This window comes from Patiria miniata, unplaced genomic scaffold (genome assembly GCF_015706575.1).
Source record: "Patiria miniata isolate m_02_andy unplaced genomic scaffold, ASM1570657v1 HiC_scaffold_23, whole genome shotgun sequence".
Classification (NCBI taxonomy): domain Eukaryota; kingdom Metazoa; phylum Echinodermata; class Asteroidea; order Valvatida; family Asterinidae; genus Patiria; species Patiria miniata.
The window spans coordinates 1,217,371-1,237,686 of record NW_024037062.1 but is presented as its reverse complement, the minus strand read 5'-3'; the positions used below and the strand labels follow the sequence as shown (position 1 = coordinate 1,237,686).

Genomic DNA, 20,316 nt, shown 5'->3' with positions numbered 1-20,316 from the left:
TGAAGTGATATTAACACTTGCTCTATTTGGTGTGATTTAGCACAACGCACTCTGACTGGGTGATCCTATATTATTAGAAAACTGTATAAATATTAGATTTTCTCTGAAATATCTGCCGACGGCTGAATCGCAAATAAACACTCCAGCTTACACAGACCTAAAACTATTATTTTAAATCTATATTCCTAAAGTGCAAACAACAGCCAAATTGTGGCAGTTTGGAAAAATCAGAGCAAATCATCCTTTTTAACACCGGTATATCCATTCAAAAAACACCTTCTTTTAATCCTAAGGCCATGGAGCTGGTATGGAGCTTGCCCAAAAAGTGGTGCGGCGACGCGGCTTTTTTTTTTTTTTTTACCTGTTTTTTTTTTGCTTCAAATGTCGGAGGATGACTGCAAAATGGTACCCGACTAAACTTAGTGCAAATATATGGGAGTCCAGAGAGGCCACATAAAGCTTATTCTCGATCATAACCCCATTTAAAAAAACGTTAAAATTGTGCAGCAGCAGGATTCCAGTCAAACCAGTGAGTTTGGTGGTTTTGGGACATCATCTTTCATTGAAAAAAAAAACTTTTTCATTTTGCCGACGCGCATGGCTACGGCGACGCGCGCGCATACCAGAAACCGGAGACTTATTTTTTTTGGGCTAACTCCCTAGGCCTTTTTGCTAGGGTGTAGCATCAATCCTGCAAAAACCTCCAATTGGCCTCATGGAAAAATAGCATATACATGAAGCCTCATTCCTGCAAATTCCTGCATTATTTCTTGCATATGGTCCATGGAGGGGTGACCACTGCCTGAATCCTGCAAAATCCTGCGGCAGTGACTGCAAATATGTTGCGGCTTGGCCAGTGACATCCTGGAGCAGTACGGAGGATTTCAAGCATAATCCAGGCCTATTATGCATGGCTGAGCAAAAACAACACCAGGTCCGGCCCAAGACCTTGACAAAGTGCATCCTACGAAATCAGTAACGAATGTTTGCCATGTAACCTCAATCCTCCAAATTCCTCCACTTTGGCAAAGAGGATTTGAAGGATTCAGGGCGGTTAGGATTAATGAATAACTTAAAATAATTTTCGCTCATAACTGGGGGGCAATCTTTAAAAAAAACAACGTTTTGCCTTTGAAAAAGGTCCTGCTTAGGTCCGAAACATTAGGGCCACTAATTTGTTGAATTAAAACCTAAGAAACCAGCTCCTACCTTGGAAGTGATGTCCGGGTTATGGCCGCTTTGCAGCAGCAGCAGTGCGGCCTTGGTGTCGTCGCGTCGAGAACAGATGTGCAGGGCGGGTAGGCGCGTTTTCCCAGCACGGTCGTTCTCCAGCAAGACAGCGACAACTTTGTCGTGTCCTTGTTGTAAAGCAACGGCAAGGGGCGTGTAGCCATCCTGCGGGAAAAATAAGCCCCGCCCCGAGAAACGGAGTTAGAACTGTGTGCACACTGTTGGAAGAAACTATGATCTCAAAGAGTAGAACTTTCTCCCTCAGTAAGTTAGTTGACAAACTTTGCGGCAGCATATAGAGTAATTGTGTGTTCATGTAAATTATGGAAATTATACAACTGATCATACAAAGAGAAAAGTGTAATAATAAGGACATAAAAACAATCCCACAACACAGGGACGTAGTGAGCATGACCATTCGGTTTTTCACGTTAGATTTTCAACCAAGAAAACCCAGTAGCTTTGTATTTATACGTACGTATATACTGCATTCCACACACACAAAAAATCACATTTAAAATTAATAACACAGAAATTAAACACAAATCTTGTACAAGACACATAATCCATGCAGGCATAAACGTGGTAAGGACAGTACTGGCATATTTAAAATGACCAAAAAATTTGGGGAAACCTAAGCTTTTTATCGTTGGACAACTAATTTCTAAGATGGGCTTCTTTCAAGTTAGGTTTCACGTTTCAAAAGATCATCTCAAATATAATAGGAATTAAAATTACCGGGTGTAAAACCTTTTCCAGTAATAAAAAAATGTATTAAAGGAATTTGTCCTACTAAATTTTCTTCAACTACTAAAATGGATATTTTAGTAGTGAAAACAGCAATAAAATTAGAATTAGTTTTATAAAAACAAGATGTTGAGCCTTAAATTGACTGGCGCTTACAACTGAATCTGCTTGGCAAAAGCTACAAGGTAAAACTGAGCGAAGGTTTGCAGATTTTTTTTTTTTTATATATATAAAGGCGGAGTGGGCCATTTGCAGCTATCAAAATAGTAACCAACCAAATTACCGTTAAAAAAACTCACTGGGTTTAAAGATAGTAATGACACTTAAACACCCTGTGAAATTATTCCTTCTGGCATGCTGTCATTTTGAAGAAAACAAAACAAGAAGGTCCTTTCCAAAGATGTGTCAAGTGACACATTTTTGGAAATCTCTGTTGGTAGTTGATTTGTAATTGGGCGAATCCGTGAATGGGTGCAAGCGTTGACACAAACGCACATGTGCACGCGGCTGCTGTTATTTGTCGGTTCAGTGTGTGACATCACTTAGAGCAATCAGCTGAATGAGAATCATGTCCAAATTAATTGTGCCATGGAGAGGGCGCAATTCAAAATATGACATGGCAACTTTCAAACAGAAATCGAGATCCAGAAAATTGTCTTTTCTCGAAATATACAACATTCACAGAGCTAAAATTTCATCAGGTTAGTTGTGGCATCCGACTTTAGACTTCGAACACTTCTGATTCTTCAAACAAAAAAACTGCACAAATGAAAAATGTTCCATTCTATCTTCAAAGACCTAACAGACTTTACATGTAACATGCATGTCATGTGCGTCTTGTATACGTAATGCACACGTACAGGCATTATAATCCAGTCTAGCCATAGAGGAATTAGAATTAGGGAGGATGTCGGAATTATCTGGGGCCATCTCAAAAATTCTTAAAGCCCTGGGAGTGTTTTTACGCAAGAAAGACAAGCTGAATGAGTTAAAATGGCGCATTCTAACATTTGCTTTAATCAATTTATCCCTACTTTTATTTCAAGGTCAAGTTAATGCGAAGCCCCAGCAACATAAAATCTGATTGAATCCCAAGGTCGTCAAGCGAATGACAAACAATGGGAGATATTCCTTGAAGCCGGACTATCACAAATTAATTGAACGAATGAAAAGCACTACCAAAAAAAAAGAACAAAAATGTAAAAAACATAAATTCAAGGTCAAATTAACAGAAATCCATTTCCCTGGGGCAAATTTTGTGACACGATTTGTTTTAACAACGAAAAACTGTGATACATAAATTTGACATTCACTTGGAGGGAATTTTTACCTGTCGGTGGAAACGCTTTTGCAACTACACTTTCAATCACCTTTTAAAAAATAATTTTGGGCATGACAAATATCGCAACATAACTTCACTTTTTTTTCTTCAACTGCAAAATCACATTCCTTCAACAGCAATTATCAAATGAGATTAAATTTGGTAAAATTTCTGAATTTTCACTCAAAAATTCTCTGAGTTCACTTGAAAAGACAGTGATATTATCTGAAAAGAATTTCTATCTGAAGATTTGAAGACTCTTGTTGTTGAAACGAATGTGATATTCTTTGCTCAAAAGTGGGTGAAACTTTGGCATACTTAGTACGGCAGATAGGCGATGGTATTGTGCCTTTGTGTATACAAGCATGGAATCTGGCAAACAGTCCGAGTACATATGTCATGAGAAAGATATTTGGCTATAGGGCCATCGCAGATTTGTCCTTTGAAAAAATATATGTAGAGTAACAAGCAATGGCAGCCATTTTGAAAATTGTGAAAATTGCTTGTTAATTCTACCTATATTTTTTCAAATTACAAATCTGCGATGGCCCTATAGCCAAATATCTTTCTTAAGACATACTCTGACTGTGTGCCAAATGCCATGCTTGTATCATCAGAGGCACAACTCCCCCAAATATTTTCCCTATCTGCCCCACTAACTGCGGTGAAACCTAATGAATAAAAAAGGGTGATTCTTTCATTCGTGAAGACATTGCAAACAACCCATCAACTCTACATGTACTTCTCTGGAAATCTTTCCTCTTTTTTTCTCCTTCTTTCTTTTGAGATACAGAAACAAATGTACATGTAATGTACACAAATACTTGAAATGAGAATTCTTAAAGTGGAGTTTGAAAACAGACAAACACAAAAATACAAAACAGTGGAAAAGAGACATTGAACTACAGTGCATCAAAGACAAGTAAACAAAATTTTGATAAGTTTTTAGTTCAGAGGAGAGCATCTTCATCTACAAAAATCTATGCTGTTCCAATTATGATTACAAAAAAACCTTGCTGCTTTAGAAAATGTCTTTCCAACTAGAAAAGGCAGCACAACAATTTACAGAAGGTTTTTTGATATAAATGTACCTGGATTTGGTATACTGCTCACATGTAAGTTTCAAAATCAAGTCCATCTTTCTGTACCGTATGCGTAAATGGTTTGTGACTAATCTTATTGACTTCGGATTTTAAACCAAGACAAACAAATAGGACAAATTGCATTGTATTTAATAAAAAATATGAAGTTTGTGGATTTTGGCTCCAGTAGTTCAAAATGGCGGCCTAGTAACAATGAGCATACTTAAACAAATGCTTTGATGAAAATCATTTTAGAAATATCACAGGAATACAATACATGTTTTTGTATGATGCGATGCATACATGTATGTACATTCATGTTGAAATGGACATATTGATGTGAATGTGCCAAAAGTTTGAGATCAAATTTTTCAAGGTGCAAGATAATCGATTCAAAATGCAATATCTACAGGAAAGTTGCGGGCCGGCTGGGACAAAATGCAATACATAAACAAACATTTTTTTTATTGGTATCATACTCTTAAATCTGCCAGTACTGTCAATACCACCAAAAAGTGTGCGACAAATTCAGGAATCTGTGCTAAAAAAAAAATAGAAAACTTGCAATCACTAGAGTGCATTGTAAAAGACTAATACAGAGCAAGTCAATAAAAGCAAAACCCAAATGTCGGCACTATTGTCTTAGTGAAGTTGTGCATGTAACGTAGCACTTTCAAAATCTAGGTTATGAAAGCCCAATTCACAAGCTTTCTCTTAGTACAAAAATCATTCAAATCACTCATGTGCTTTTCAAGTTACAGAATTTTAAACACAACCACCATTTTATAGTTCTGTCAATGGATCAAAAAAGGGTGTGCGTTCTTTCAGAAAAAAACGAAAACAATTCACACATATCCTTTTGTGATTTGTTTTGCTGAAAGAACACTTACCGTACCTTCTTGCAATCCGTGAACAGAACTTTAAAACGGTGGTTGTGTTTAAAATCTCGTTACTTGAAAAGCACACGAGTGATTTGAATGAGTCTTGTACTAAAAGAAAGCTTATGAATTGGGCTTTCATATCCTATTGAAAGTGCTGCATGTATGCAGAACTTCACTAAAACAATGGTCCCGACATTTGGGTTTCGTTATTTTTGACACACCCTGTGCAACGTTCTATCATTAACAATGTTAGTTGCAAGACTTTTGTTATTGGACAAACCACGCCAATCACACGGCAGTGCTAAACTATAGCTCAGTCCGACCCCATGTTGCTACATTTCCCATCATGCAATGGTGAGCTACCGGTAAAACTATGACAAAACGTGGCAGTTGCCCAAGCGTGCAGATCAAGAACTACGCTATCGATACATGCCAGAAGCTTTTTAGACAATTTGATGAGATCGGTGGATTTATATTGTTGGATTTTGGTGGGATCTTCCAAAAGTTAATGCTCCTTAGTATCTACCGGTACATATGTACATCTGAAGACAATCAATGTTTGTACACCAACCTACCGGTATGAGATTCTGTATCCTGCCACCCCAAAAATGTTTGTAGACCAGCCAGGGTTTTTTTTGCTCCCAAAATATGGCCGTCTCTTTCGCGCGAGCGTCTTTGTGCTAGCATCTTTGGGCGAGCGTCTTTGCGCGAGTGTCTTTGCTCAAGCATCTTTGCGTTTTGCGCGAGCATCTTTGCGCGAGAATCTTTGTGCTAGCATCTTTGCGCGAGCGCCTTTGCGCGAGCGTCTTTGCATTTTGCGCGAGCGTTTTTGCGCAAGTGTCTTTGTGCGAGCATCTTTGCGCGAGTGTCTTTGCGCGAGCTTCTTTGCGTTTTGCGCGAGCGTCTTTGCGCAAGTGTCTTTGTGCTAGCATCTTTGCGCGAGCGTCTTTGCACGAGTGTCTTTGTGCGAGCATCTTTGCACGAGTGTCTTTGCGCGAGCTTCTTTGCGTTTTGCGCGAGTGTCTTTGTGCTAGCATCTTTGCGTGAGCGTCTTTGCGCAAGTGTTTTTGTGCGAGCATCTTTGTGCAAGCGTCTTTGAGTGAGCATCTTTGCGCGAGCGTCTTTGCGTGAGCATCTTTGCGCGAGCGTCTTTGTGCGAGCATCTTTGCGCAAGCGTCTTTGTGCGAGCACATTTGCGCGAGCGTCTTTGTGCGAGCATCTTTGCGCGAGCGTCTTTGCATGAGCGTCTTTGCGCGAGTGTCTTTGCGCGAGCGTCTTTGCAACAGCATCAGTCGTAGTTGGCAATGAGTTTGAATGTTCCTCCCAGTGAGCTCAAAATTCTCCCTCGGAACTGATTTCACAACGCATGTCTGACCACTCTAACGGCAAGCTTTGACAAGCTCTAACCCAAAATCCCACCCCTTCAATCCAAAGCCAGCCCCACTAAACTGACAACCATTTTCAAGAAACATTTTAACCCAAGAGCCAATGGTGAGCCACCATTAGTCAATTATAGAGAACAGTGTTCAGCCAGACACGGTGGGAAGGACTCCAATTTGAACAAGACCAATCTAGATATAAGGTTGGTAACATTAATGGGTGGAGGGGGTTCTTAACAACTTATGTACATGAACAAGTACATTGGGAACTATCACAAACACAAAAATACCCAATACCCATTGATCTAACATGTACGTTTACAGAATGTTCTCAATCCAGACGGTAAGAGGTAGGACACACAGAGAGTACACTACAGTGATGATGATGATGTGGTGTGTTTTATCGACAATCATTCACAACAACCGGTGACAGAGGCTTTGAAAAAAAAATTAAAACACATCGACAGAGTTTCTGGCTCACGTTCTCACCTCCTGTTTGGGAGGATACTTGGGCCGGGATTGGTGTTGCAAAAGCGTTTCCACGATTATATAATGGCCCTGTTGAGTCGCCACCTCGAGTGGCACAAAGCCGCCCTGGGTTCAAGGAGTTAGTTGAGGTAGTATGGGAGGAGCATTTTGAACCATTTAAGGCGGAGCACGGGGGAGGTGGAGGGAGTGGAGTTGATAGGGATGGTAATACAGTATAGGCAAAAAACCCAAGGCCAATTCCAAGCATGCGTGTGTGAGAGAAATGAAACCGTTAAAAGTGAAAGAGGGAAGGGACGACACAAACCAGTGTTTTGCAAAGTACAAAGACACAAATTGATGCCGTACTTTTGTGCAATATTATGACCTTTCAGTGTCTCTGTCAGAGTATCATACATCAAGACACTGATGATCCCTCTAACTCCGTTTTTATTTTAATCTTGAGATGCAAGAAATATGCTGTGTTGCAAATTCCCGTGTTTATTTGTTTCAATTTCAATGTACATTTTCTCTTCAATTCAGTGAAGTGTCCCACGGTTTCTGTTTGACAATGAGAACCGGAGGTTTATTCTTCCTTTGGTGATGCAGGCTGAATTGACTTCTTTTATTACTTCATTCAATTAATAGAAATCGTTTGGTTTGACTTTGTTCTCCTTGCCCGACAGCCAAAGCTGAGATTAGACAGCGAGAGCAAATATAGATAACAACAGTCAGCAAGGTCGAGCATTGATCTTATCTGTAATCACACAGTCACATAATCAAAGTAACGGGAATTCGTATCAGTGTCTTGGGAAATTCAAGTGGTCTGTTATCAGTCAAAAGTATTACATATTTGTGGATTTTTTTTCTAGGATTTTATTCGGAGAACATCTCAGCCTATTTCCTCAGAAGCTGTAGCTGCCATATTTGGATTTTCGCCTTCTTCTGACAGAATAAAGTATCTTATTCCACATTTTTACAGCTTTTTTTTGTGCTTATTATGTAGTATAAGTGTTATGCATATTTCTGAAAATGAGCAATAATATCAGCGTTAGGATATTGGATTCAATCCAAGATGGCTGACACATGTTCAAATTCTTACCTCGGTTGCTAGGTTCTGGTTGGCATTGTGGTTTAGCAGATACTTGACGACCTCGCCATGGTTCTCCTGGGCAGCCATGTACAGTGGGGTGAATCCGCTCTGTAAAACAGATGTTCATTTGATGAAACAACTTTCAGAAAAATAAAGCAGATCACGCAACTCAAAATCAATGATCTCCATATAAAAATGTGGATACCCATTTGCTGTTAGAAGTGCAGTCAAAGTCTACCATATTGTCAACACCGCCATAGTACACTTCAAAAACAATATTTTTGTAAAGAAAGACATTAAAGATATGAATTATCATTTTGTTTACAAAAAAAATATAAATGGCAACAAAAAATATGAGATTTGAAGGTTTGCATGGTGGAAAGATACTCGACAATATAAGTTTGCGGTAGCACCATGTGAATAAATCTATTTTGTGAGTTATTATGTGTGGTTCTGAACCACGGCTTCGGTTCTTTTCAGAACCACACATACTCACAAAAAAAGAGAGATTTATTCACATGGTGCTACCCCAAACTTATCTTGTCTAACAAAATATTTTTTATACAAAATTTCTGTTTAGAAAAAAAAAGTTCCATACTTTTAGACTATTTTTTTTTTATTGTTTGAGAAATTGTCTGACAAATTATTAAGTAAAAGTGGTTAACCGATCCCATAATCTGGAACCGGTTTCTGACATTAGCGGTCGGGAACTGGGAGCCTATTTTTCCTCGTTATCGGTATGATGAATATAAAATAGGTGAAAACTGTTCCCCTCATATTTTACAGAAATCAGGACATTCTGATGTTTTTCAATGAGAAAACTTCAAAATAGGGATGATTCCTATTAAATAGGAAGGGTTGACAGGTATGTATGTGACTTTGTTGTGCGACTTTGTTGTGCGACAATGTCGTGCGTTTTTATAAATTTTTGTACGCACACATAAATGAGTGTGGTTTCCATTTACACGTACCTGGTAAGTGACAAGTTGTGCGTCTTATTATCACTCATGCATTTGTGCATATTTATAAAAACGTGCGATACTGTCGCGCATTAGTGTTGCATACCTGTAAATTGACCATAACTTAAAAAATATGGCTTATTCAATGCAATAAATGTATGGCGATCTGAAGTGCATACAAGGTCCCTGTGAGATAGAAGTTCTGTTTGGCACAGACGCGTATCAAATGCAATACGAAGGTTTTGCTTTGAAACCTGCCCCTAAAAAAGGCTCAAATTATTTCCTTATGAACAGTTAAAAATAACCCCACACATAAATTTGTATTAATAGTATTATTTTATTATTTTAGCTGTAAGTGATGTTTCCTGATCACCTGTATGTTAAATGCCAAAAAAATTACCACCTTTTTGTTCAGTAAGTTAAAATAACCCATGTATCACAGCCCAAAACTGCTCCCACCGCCCCAAACCGCCTATTACTCCCTGTATCGCACTAAACTACATAGTCACTGCATGATTTAAGGATTCATAATACAATGCCAATGGAAAATATCTGATCTGGACATGAACATGTATGTGCATATTGTTGATGTACCCTAACGTGGCGCTGCCCCTAACGTGGCACACTTTGATTTTTCGCCTGTAGCGCCTACCTAGAGCAAAAGTTTTAACTTAAACTTCACAGAAAGTGAAATTTCATCAAGTTCTAAACACTCCCGTTCATAAATCACAAGCTTATCTACCCGTTTCAAAGTTAGAAGAAAATTTTACTTCGGCATGATTTTCCGATTTTATTATAAGAGCGCAGTGAACCCTTTGAAAATATCCCCCAAAAAGTTGAAAATAATTTTCTGACAACTTCCAGTTGGGTATGTATTAAGTAGAGAAAATAATAGTTTATCAGAATTTATCAACTTTACAGAAATTCTAAAATGTTAATTTGGAATTTTCCGAGATTTATTCAAGTGCACCATGGTGGGGAACACTCACACGATTTGTGCCCAATTTCCGGACGCCACCGTTGTTGAATTTCGGATTCAATTTCATGAATCCGAAATTGTTCACAGAGGTTAAATTGCAAGCATTAATGAGGTAAAAGTACTAGTATTTCACTGAATGGATTTGAAGTTTGTCAACAAAGAAGTTTTGCAACACTGATGTGGAAAGTCAGGGTAAATGTCGAAGTGCGCCACGTTAGGGAACACCACTATATATAGATGTACACTAAAACAATATTAACACCCATCCAGCACCCATATTGTCAATGGTCTAATGATATCCAGCTCCCAATGTTAAAATATGCCAAATGAACTCAACTTTGCATACTGTACTGAACTTTATACAATAACTTGACTGTGGTAATGAAAATGTTGGCAGGGGTTGAAAACTTGCAACAGAGAGTTGCATTTGCGCTGCATGTGGAAATTGTGATGCATGGCTGAAAATAGTTTCTGCAAAGTGAGATGTTGTAGTCAATGTTTGAAATGAAGGCCATGGATAAAACAGCGAGTTCGAAGGATGGACTGCTATAAGCCTGAGAAAGTACTATATAAAGTTGACTCCAGGAATTATTTTATGATTCTTTTCACTGACTTCAAGAGATGTTTCTGAACACTTTACACAAGAAATCAAATAAGTGATTTCTAGACGAAAACTATAATCTGAAGATGCTGTGAATATGATACAGCTGCTGTGATTGGCTGCTTGGTGCATGATGAGAGTGTGAATGCAACGAGGGCTCTAATTGGCTGATTGGTTATAGCTCAAGATTTCCCATTGGCTTACCTGAGTATGTAGGCGACTCTGTTTGTCTTTGCGAATCTAAGAATGGCAAAATTACGGTTTGGGATTGTACATTCTATTTCTCTCCAAATGTTTTCTTGCCATAAAATTCCTTAAAATTTCTGAGGTCTGGTCCATCAAGTACAATTTCAAAGAATCCTTGGTTTTATTACCATCAACTAAATAAATATAAATAAACACATCTGTATTGAGGTTTATTGTAATCGATTTAAAAAAACAATTTATGGTATTTTCCGTGTGTATCACCATGTTAGGTTTAAACCAGCCTGAGCACGCTATCATAGGGTGCGTTCGAGTAGCTCATCCAGATCGACTTGGGTATTAAGGCAGATGAGTTAGCCACGACAGCCGGGCTAATCCAATTCTCAACCGCGGGCCATCAAGATCCTCACGTGATATCCATAGCCGCGGTCGTAGCCACTGACAAAACGCCTGTTTCGTGCTGGGTCTTCGTTTGAGGTTTACTGCTTTTCATTCAATTGCATAACTCAAGAAAGTTGGGCTGGACTTATTGCCTCTAAAGTCGCAACGAGCTCAATAATTTTACCTTTAGAATTTCAAATAAAGTAGATTTTTTGGGTCCACTTGACATTTCCGCTGTCCCTGCTCTGCTCCACGAGCAGGGTCTGTGGTGGCTGACCCAGCTGAGCCCCGAGAATGACGTCAGAGCTAACCGAACGGCACGGGCTGACCGTTGTTGACCCAGGTGAGCTAAACGAACGCACCCATTGTAATTCACAGATGCCCCCCTTCAATGGGGGAAAAATGTACAATGGCTGGAATAATGCTTTGGCCATTGAAGGGGGCCTCAGCATGCTCAGGTTGGTATTTATATGAGCTTGATGTGTGTTGTATATATTGTTAAAGGGAATATACATCATTTGCTATTGCTGTAATTTTCAGAAATGGATGGATTTAGGGGGTTGGTAATATTTAGCAAATATTGTTACACTGACTTTTTTGACGTTTTGGGTTCGTACATGCTATAAAAACCAAGAAAAACAATCATTTTCCTGTAGTCTGGTTCCCTGACTCTATTTAAGATGAAACGGAACAATTTATAGACATTGGGGAAGTGTAAGGTAAGGGAACCAGTCTAGCTGGCTTGTACCCGTTCATAGGTGTGTAATCAATTGCAAACAAATGCGGACTAACTAAATATGGTCAATTGGGGCCAGTATTTGAAGGGAAAAAAGCCAGTTTTTTCCAACACTGGTCGGCCGACCAGTGATGGAAATTGATACAAAAATACCACTTTTCTTGAAAATTACAGTATACCAGGTGCCATGATTTTACAGGATGCTTTAGACTGTCATTCACTAACAGTCCAGCAATGTATTCCAAGATAATTGGGTAGTTTCATTTTTGGATGTTTGCAAATGTTGTATTTTCCCTTTAAATGTCATCTCATGCAAAATGATGTGAATTTCCAAGGGGACCTATGTTTGAAGGACCGACAATTCGACATGTGAATAGACTACGCTCGACGAACCTGTGACTGTACGTTGACGTTGGCGCCATGTTCTACCAAAGCCTCCACAATCGGCTGCTGGCCGGCCAAAGATGCGATATGGAGGGCGGTGTTCCCTTTCTGAAAATGATACGGGAATAGGGAGGGTAGAGAAATATAGAAACAGATCATAGTCAGTTAATCTTCGGTCACAATATTTCGAAAATACATTTTCTTCATGGATTTCTATCGGTTTTGGTTAGCTTGAACAGAGACATTGACAAAACGGGGTGCCACCAACATAAGGCTGGATAGCTCAGTTGGTAGAGCACCGGAACGGCAATCTGGAGGTCGCAGGTTCAAGCCCCGCTTCAGTCAATTTCTTTGTTCAACTTACACACGTTTTGACAGGAATGAGTGTTAGGAAATGACACACACATGGGATACATATGCGGCTCAAAAAAAAAAGTGCTGATTGAATCACCAATTTTAATAATCACGTAAAATACTGCTTTGGTGGGCGACTTTTTTCAGTGCCCCACATACGTCTCCTAGACCAGCATAATTTCTTATGGTCCCTATTAACCCTAACCATCCCAAATCCTCCAAAATCCTCTTTGCAAAATGGAGGATTTTGCAGGATTGAGGTTATAAGGTGTGGCTGTTTGTTGAGGATGCACGGTGTGAAGGTCTTGGGCCGGACCTTGTGTTGCTTTATAATGCTCAACCGTGCATAAATTTAGGCCTAGCTTACGTTTGTTACCCTCCACACTGCTCCAGGATGTCACTGGCTGTGCCTCAACATATTGACAGTGATTGCTGGAGGATTTTGCAGCATGAGGTAGTGGTCACCCCTCCAAGGACCACATTCAAGAAATAACAGATGATTTTGCAGGATTGAGGTTGCATCCTAGCAAAAACACCTTAAACTTACCTTGGTGGCAGCGTCAACATTGGCTCCTCTCTTCAACAGCTCCTTGACGATGTTCAGGTGACCCTCTTTGGAACTCAGGTGAAGGGCGTTCAAACCGTTCTGAAGACGGGAAGAAAAACAAAACAGTTCTGATTGAGTAACTCAGCGCATTAAACCCACTTGTCCTATACCGCCCCGAACCGCCCTGCCTGTTATATTGTACTACAAGAACTGCCCAGCCCAGGAGTCATCAAGGAGAATATTGTCGTGTGCCAAGGAAAAGGACGTTAACAGCCAAGGCAAAAAAACTTTTGGAGTTAATCGAGTTGAAAGGTGTTGTGCTCCCATTTCTAAATTAAACATCACGTAAGGCTGAAATTTTGACTCATGAAATTCGTTAATAATTAAGATATTGTAAATTTTTCTTTTAAAGTATTACTTCATGTTGAAGTTATTTGAATTTTTATGCTAAGAGCTTTTACCGGGAACTCCCCTGCCTTAAATGTGCGCTTAAGCGGCATGTTAAATCACAACGTCCTTTTGCCGGCAACAAACTTGGCTTTGCATACCCACTTTCGTAACGTGAGTAACCGATTTTGTGCGTCTTGTTTATCAAACAGAACACATTTTTCTGGATGTCATCTTTGGTGCTTAGGTAGGTCTAGGTCTACTCTATCTACCATGGGGATAACAGTTATTGAACCTTTTCAGTAAGGTAATTACAGCCCAAGGAAACTCAAAAGTACATCAAAAATGTAACGTGAGTAACCGTGGAATTGCCCATATCAAATAAAATATATTTCTATGCTCTATGTATTACCCGAAAACATTTGACCTATTGACACATTTTTTTCCCTAACGACCTTCTTCCACGCACCCGATGATATCGTGTAATAAAATTGTATTCAATTGCTAATGGGCTAACCCCTAAAAACATAAGCTTTAGAGCATTGGTCTAATTACAAATTTCATAATTAAAACATCTCTCAGGTTTACACCGACACACAAATTGTTTTTATACAAAAATCTCTTTTGAAATAATACAGTTTTATACATGTACATGTATACATACTGGTACATGTACATGTTCTGTTGACATGGAGTTGACACTTTTAGTAGAATAACAATAAACAAATAAATTTAAAAAAAACCAAGGTCACATAAATATGCATGTACTGGTATGCCTCCACCACACTTTCCTCATATCTATGCATACATTTGTAAATTGTACTTGTTCTCTTAAAGGTACATTTTAGAGTACATGTACCGGTATATCACTTTGTCATTTGTGTATTTTTTTTTCATTTCAAGCAACAAAAGTGCTCAAAATCTAAAGAAGGGTGTTTAACATCTAACCTGATAAAGTTTTAGCTCAGTGAATGCTCTATACATTATCCCGAGAAAACAATATTCTAGGACCTCGATTTCAATTCAGAAGACAGCTCTCGACAAATGTATACGTAAATTTTTCACACTAAGCTTGCGATTGAGGCAAGCGGTGAAAGACTTTGTCCCCTGGCCATGTTGATTTTATTTTCGATAGTAAGACTTTGATATGAACTGAGACAAACAATACATTATACGTTGAAGGTTTGTACCGGTACATGTATTGAATATTATCATACAAAAAACCCTCGTCCTTTCGTTTTATTTGTTGTTTTTTTCCTGCTGTGGCCACTGAATGTAACATACATGTATCCAATATTTGTTAGCGATAAAAGACCGAGGGAATTTTTCTCACACAGAATAATTTCGTTCTGTCCAGGGTTCGTTCTAGTCTATGGAATAGCCCCTTAGACAGCAAGGGTCTATGATATGGGAGCAGATTCGGCGTTTAAATCTGCAAAACAAGACTGCGTCTTGACGTCGAAATTCTGACCATTCAGGGGCGCCTTTTATATCAGGTCTTCAGTAACCCTTTGTTGTCGGCATCTAATAAAACCTGGACACGACATGTATTATGCTTTTACGTTGTGAATTGTGATACCAAAAATAGGCTGCGTCACGCGACCTCTGACGATATGTTACGGGATGCGCAAACGTCCTGCGGCTTCGAATGATCATCACATAATATTTACAATAAGGTTCGTAATGCGAATGCCCTCATGCGTGTTCACGTCACGCCCACGATGAACGTTCGCATATTCTATATATTCTATATTTTGCTGACAGTTTTGAGAACCAATGTCGTGTGAAGTCCACATTTCTGATTAAAATTACGTCACAATTTTGTGAAGTCGACTCCGATTGGCTGGCGCGGGTCGCATAAATTTGCATGCTAAATCAGATGTTGGACAGAAGACAGAGAGTAGGACAATGAGTGATACTCAGACTAGGTTCATTCTGTCGAAGCTGCAGAAAATAGAACAACTTCACAAAGAAAAAAAAAGAAAAAACAATTTAAGCTTTAAGTGGTTTCCAAAATGGCCAAAATTCAAACAACAGAAGGAAGTAGTCCTTCCACTGTGGGTTGAGCATTGGAAAATCCAATAAATGTACCTGTACAAATACCACAGAAACCTTATTGTGAAATTGCCAGTTTTATACTTTATTTTTCAACCTATTTTTGTGCTGGTATATTTCTTTCTTGCTCGCATAAGTTACAAATACCAGTAAAGAATATAAACGAGATTTTACGTTCTGGGAAAATACCGGGTAAATGTAATGGCAGGTCATTAGGTGAAAAAAAATATAAGAAATGTACATGAAATTCTTTGTGGTTTGGCAAACTCACCTACTCGTCGATTTTGGGTGTACACTGGTCAGCATTTGAATTTTTGTTGTGGGTGTTTATTTGGCTTTCGCAAATTTGCGAAAAAGCCTTTGTTTTTGTTCTGATTTTTTTTTTTCCTTATTTCTTCTTTTTGTTCCATGCAAAATCCTATACAATACAATCTTGTAATACTTGTAAGAATGTAATAAAGTACAAATGCAGGTATGTCTGTACTTGCCCAGTTGTCCACCATTGTGCATTATGTACATTGTACGTACAGAGAACATTTATACGAAAGCCCATTAGCGCCACTGCAAGTATATATGTTACAGATTGTGTAATTCGTTATTACGGATTATTAATTCGTTATTACGGATTATTAATTCGTTATAACGGATTATTTAATTCGTTATTACGGATTATTAATTCGTTATTACGGATTATTAATTCGTTATAACGGATTATTTAATTCGTTATTACGGATTATTAATTCGTTATTACGGATTATTAATTCGTTATTACGGATTATTAATTCGTTATAACGGATTATTTAATTCGTTATTACGGATTATTAATTCGTTATTACGGATTATTAAATCGTTATTACGGATTATTTAATTCGTTATTACGGATTATTAATTCGTTATTACGGATTATTAATTCGTTATAACGGATTATTAATTCGTTATTACGGATTATTTAATTCGTTATTACGGATTACTAATTCGTTATTACGGATTATTAATTCGTTATAACGAATTAGGTCTGATGTTCTCACACGTGGAGAGCACGTGACCAGGGGCCTGTGTATATAGCGCCGCTAGGCGGCGCTATCTTTGCATACAACGTTTGCACTCCTGTGCCATACTTGCCGAGTAATGACTCAGAACGTGACTCATAACGAATTAGTAATCCGTAATAACGAATTAAATAATCCGTAATAACGAATTAGTAATCCGTTATAACGAATTAGTAATCCGTAATAACGAATTAAATAATCCGTAATAACGAATTAATAATCCGTAATAACGAATTAGTAATCCGTAATAACGAATTAATAATCCGTAATAACGAATTAGTAATCCGTAATAACGAATTAATAATCCGTAATAACGAATTAGTAATCCGTAATAACGAATTAGTAATCCGTAATAACGAATTAAATAATCCGTTATAACGAATTAGTAATCCGTAATAACGAATTAATAATCCGTAATAACGAATTAGTAATCCGTAATAACGAATTAATAATCCGTAATAACGAATTAAATAATCCGTTATAACGAATTAATAATCCGTAATAACGAATTATTAATCCGTAATAACGAATTAAATAATCCGTTATAACGAATTAGTAATCCGTAATAACGAATTAATAATCCGTAATAACGAATTAGTAATCCGTAATAACGAATTAATAATCCGTAATAACGAATTAAATAATCCGTTATAACGAATTAGTAATCCGTAATAACGAATTAAATAATCCGTAATAACGAATTAATAATCCGTAATAACGAATTAGTAATCCGTAATAACGAATTAATAATCCGTAATAACGAATTAAATAATCCGCAACATATATACTTGCAGTGGCGCTAATGGGCTTTCGTACATTTATGTTGAAAAAAAAAACTAACATTAAAAATACCCTACCACGTACATGTACCAATCTTCCGCATGGGGGCAATGTTACACAACTTTTTTTTTGGCCTGAAGGAAAATATATGAATGTTTAAAGATAATATACAACATTTGCTTTTGCCATAATTTCCAGAAATGACGGGGAAAAAAACAAGAAAAAGTACTGTTCTTGTAGTCTGCTTCCCTGGCCTGACGCTTCAGACGGAATTGGACAGTTATAGACTTCCGAGAATCGTCAGGTCAGGGAACCAGACTAGCAGGCCTATGCCTGTTTACGGGTACGTTACAGATTGCACACAAACTTTGGTCAATTGGGGGTAGTATTTGAAGGGGAAAAACAATTTCCAACGACAATTGGTCAAACCATTGTTGGAAAATGATACACAATTCCGCTTTTCTTGAAAATGACAGCATACCAGGCGCAAAGGTTTCACAGTACACTATTATTAACATGGACTTACAATCAATTACTATTTCATAATAATTTGATAGTTTCATTTTTGAATGTACGCAAATGTTGTACATTACGTGTACCTTTAAAGGTAAATTAAAAAATAAGAATCTGACAAATGCCAAGCTAAGTATAAGGTCACTTCAGGCTGACTGGCATGTCCTCGCTGCTATCCCCCGGGGAAAAATATCTGGAATAGCCAGTTTGTTTTTGAGCCTGAGTAAATAGGATTTAATGTAGCAGTCTATGAATGTATGAATGCGGATAAGTGGATTTATTCTGTCGCCTTTTGAACAACAGCAGCGTATGGTATTTACTGAAGAGAAAAAGAAAATTTTGCACTGAACAAAATTACATGCGAGTCTATTTCACATTTCATTATCCCATGCAATTTGTTTTTTCCAATAAAAAAAGTTAATAAAATTTTTAAAGAACTGAGATATTTAAATATAATCTGGTTTCTGCAGAACAAGAGCTCTGTAATGGTATACAACATATGAGGGTAATGAGTTCAGTAATGGAAAGATTACGGTTCACCTGTAAACGAAAAAAAGGGACCATCCCTTCAAATTTTGGCTTTGCCCCACTGTACTGGGGAGTCAGGTTGGCGTAGCGGTACTTTCCTTGCCTTCCACCGCTGTGACCCGGGTTCGAATCCCGCCTGGGCCAATAAGTGGATTGGGTTTCAGTCCCTACCTGATTCCGTGGGTTTCCCCAGAACATTATTCTGGGCCTTTCCTCCCACCTCTAAAACTGTAATTTCTTCTCATTGTCTTTTCTCTACAGGTTTCTTCAGGCTTTCGAGCTACAGTGCCTTAGGCATTTTTGAGAAATAATTGGTTTCATTACCAGAAAGAAATAAAATTTAAATTTTTTTTTTTTAAATACTGCTAAATGGCAATGTGCAACTTTCAGCTCGTCATATTCACTTATTTCACCTTGGGCCTTTAGGAAAGTCTGTTAGCGATGTTGTTTCAAACTGTACATGTTTCTTTGTAATAGTTGTATAATATTCATATTAGTTGCTTTACAATCATGCAGTAATCCCATATGCTTTTATTCTATTTCATTGTGCCGTATTGTATTTGTAATGTATTGTTTTTTATGTGTAGTCTTTTATAGTGTTTGCAGGGCCCCAATGGAAACCAGTTTTAAACTGTTTGGGCACACCCTGGGTAAAGAAATGTAATAAATAAATAAATTAATTAATAAATTATTTCATCATCTGAAAACAAAATTATGAATGATTTTATGAAAATCAAATTTGTCGTTTGCTACACATCAGCACAAATGTGTCCATTTTTTGTTTGTATCTTATTACTGACCCAGGTTTGTCCATGTACATGTACATGTAACTAATCAATGATGTGTTTTTTCTTTTATGATCGCGTGCTGTTAATCAGGCACAGTTTCACGATGCACGAATCAATATTTGGTCAGGGTTCTCATAATTAGTGACATCAATATTTGGGCCAGTGAAAGAATTTCTCTGTTAACGTGCATGTAGATGTATAATACAAGTACATGTATGTAGGTACAATTAACACTGCACAAACACCCAGATTTCTAAAAATTTCACTTGAGAGTCAAGTTGCACGTCCCAATATACCCTCAACTGTTTTTTGCGAGGCTTTAGCGTCGGCATGGAAACACGTACCGCCATTATTTTTATACCATTTTAAAGCTCGGCATCTGAACTTTATCCCTGGCGAGTATTGGTTTGATATTTAAAAGAGTTTTAAAATTATTCGTGTTCAAATAAAGGCATTTCGAAAAGAAAACTGTTTCAGGTATTTCGGGACGTGCTGTACATAATGTAAAGGAACACACGTACATGTATACAAGTACACACAGTAGGCATGAACATTCATGTTATGCATGTACATGTGTAATGTAAAGTTCTACATGTACATGTACTATTTATAAAGTTTGTATTGATACTTTAGGCCCTATATACATGTATCTTACATATACATGTACAGTACATATTAACAAATTCAAAAACAAATTGTAAAGGCACATGTGTATTACGAATGGACAAGACCAACATTGTTCTGTCAGAAAAAAAACCGGATGGCTTAAACCTTCTGCCAATTTCACATTTTTATACGGTGCAATTTTCAACTTGAACTTGGCAGTCCAAAACCTAAATGTAGGAAATACTGTCAAATATCAGCAATTCCACT

General features: G+C 37.8%; 1 protein-coding gene across 40 annotated transcripts in view; it reads right to left on the bottom strand.

The window, feature by feature from the left end:
• LOC119731256 (ankyrin-2-like) overlaps positions 1–20,316 on the bottom strand; it is a 148,769-nt gene that overhangs the window by 93,757 nt on the left and 34,696 nt on the right. For 38 of the 40 annotated variants that reach the window (XM_038204382.1, XM_038204380.1, XM_038204348.1 and 35 more), the window contains 5 exons: positions 13,344–13,442; positions 12,452–12,550; positions 10,942–10,977; positions 8,208–8,306; positions 1,210–1,395 (listed from right to left, as the gene is read on the bottom strand). In XM_038204382.1, coding sequence (XP_038060310.1) covers positions 1,210–1,395; positions 8,208–8,306; positions 10,942–10,977; positions 12,452–12,550; positions 13,344–13,442 — 519 coding nt within the window. The remainder of the gene's footprint in view (positions 1–1,209; positions 1,396–8,207; positions 8,307–10,941; positions 10,978–12,451; positions 12,551–13,343; positions 13,443–20,316) is intronic. The other 2 variants (XM_038204354.1, XM_038204389.1) reach the window with 1 other exon arrangement.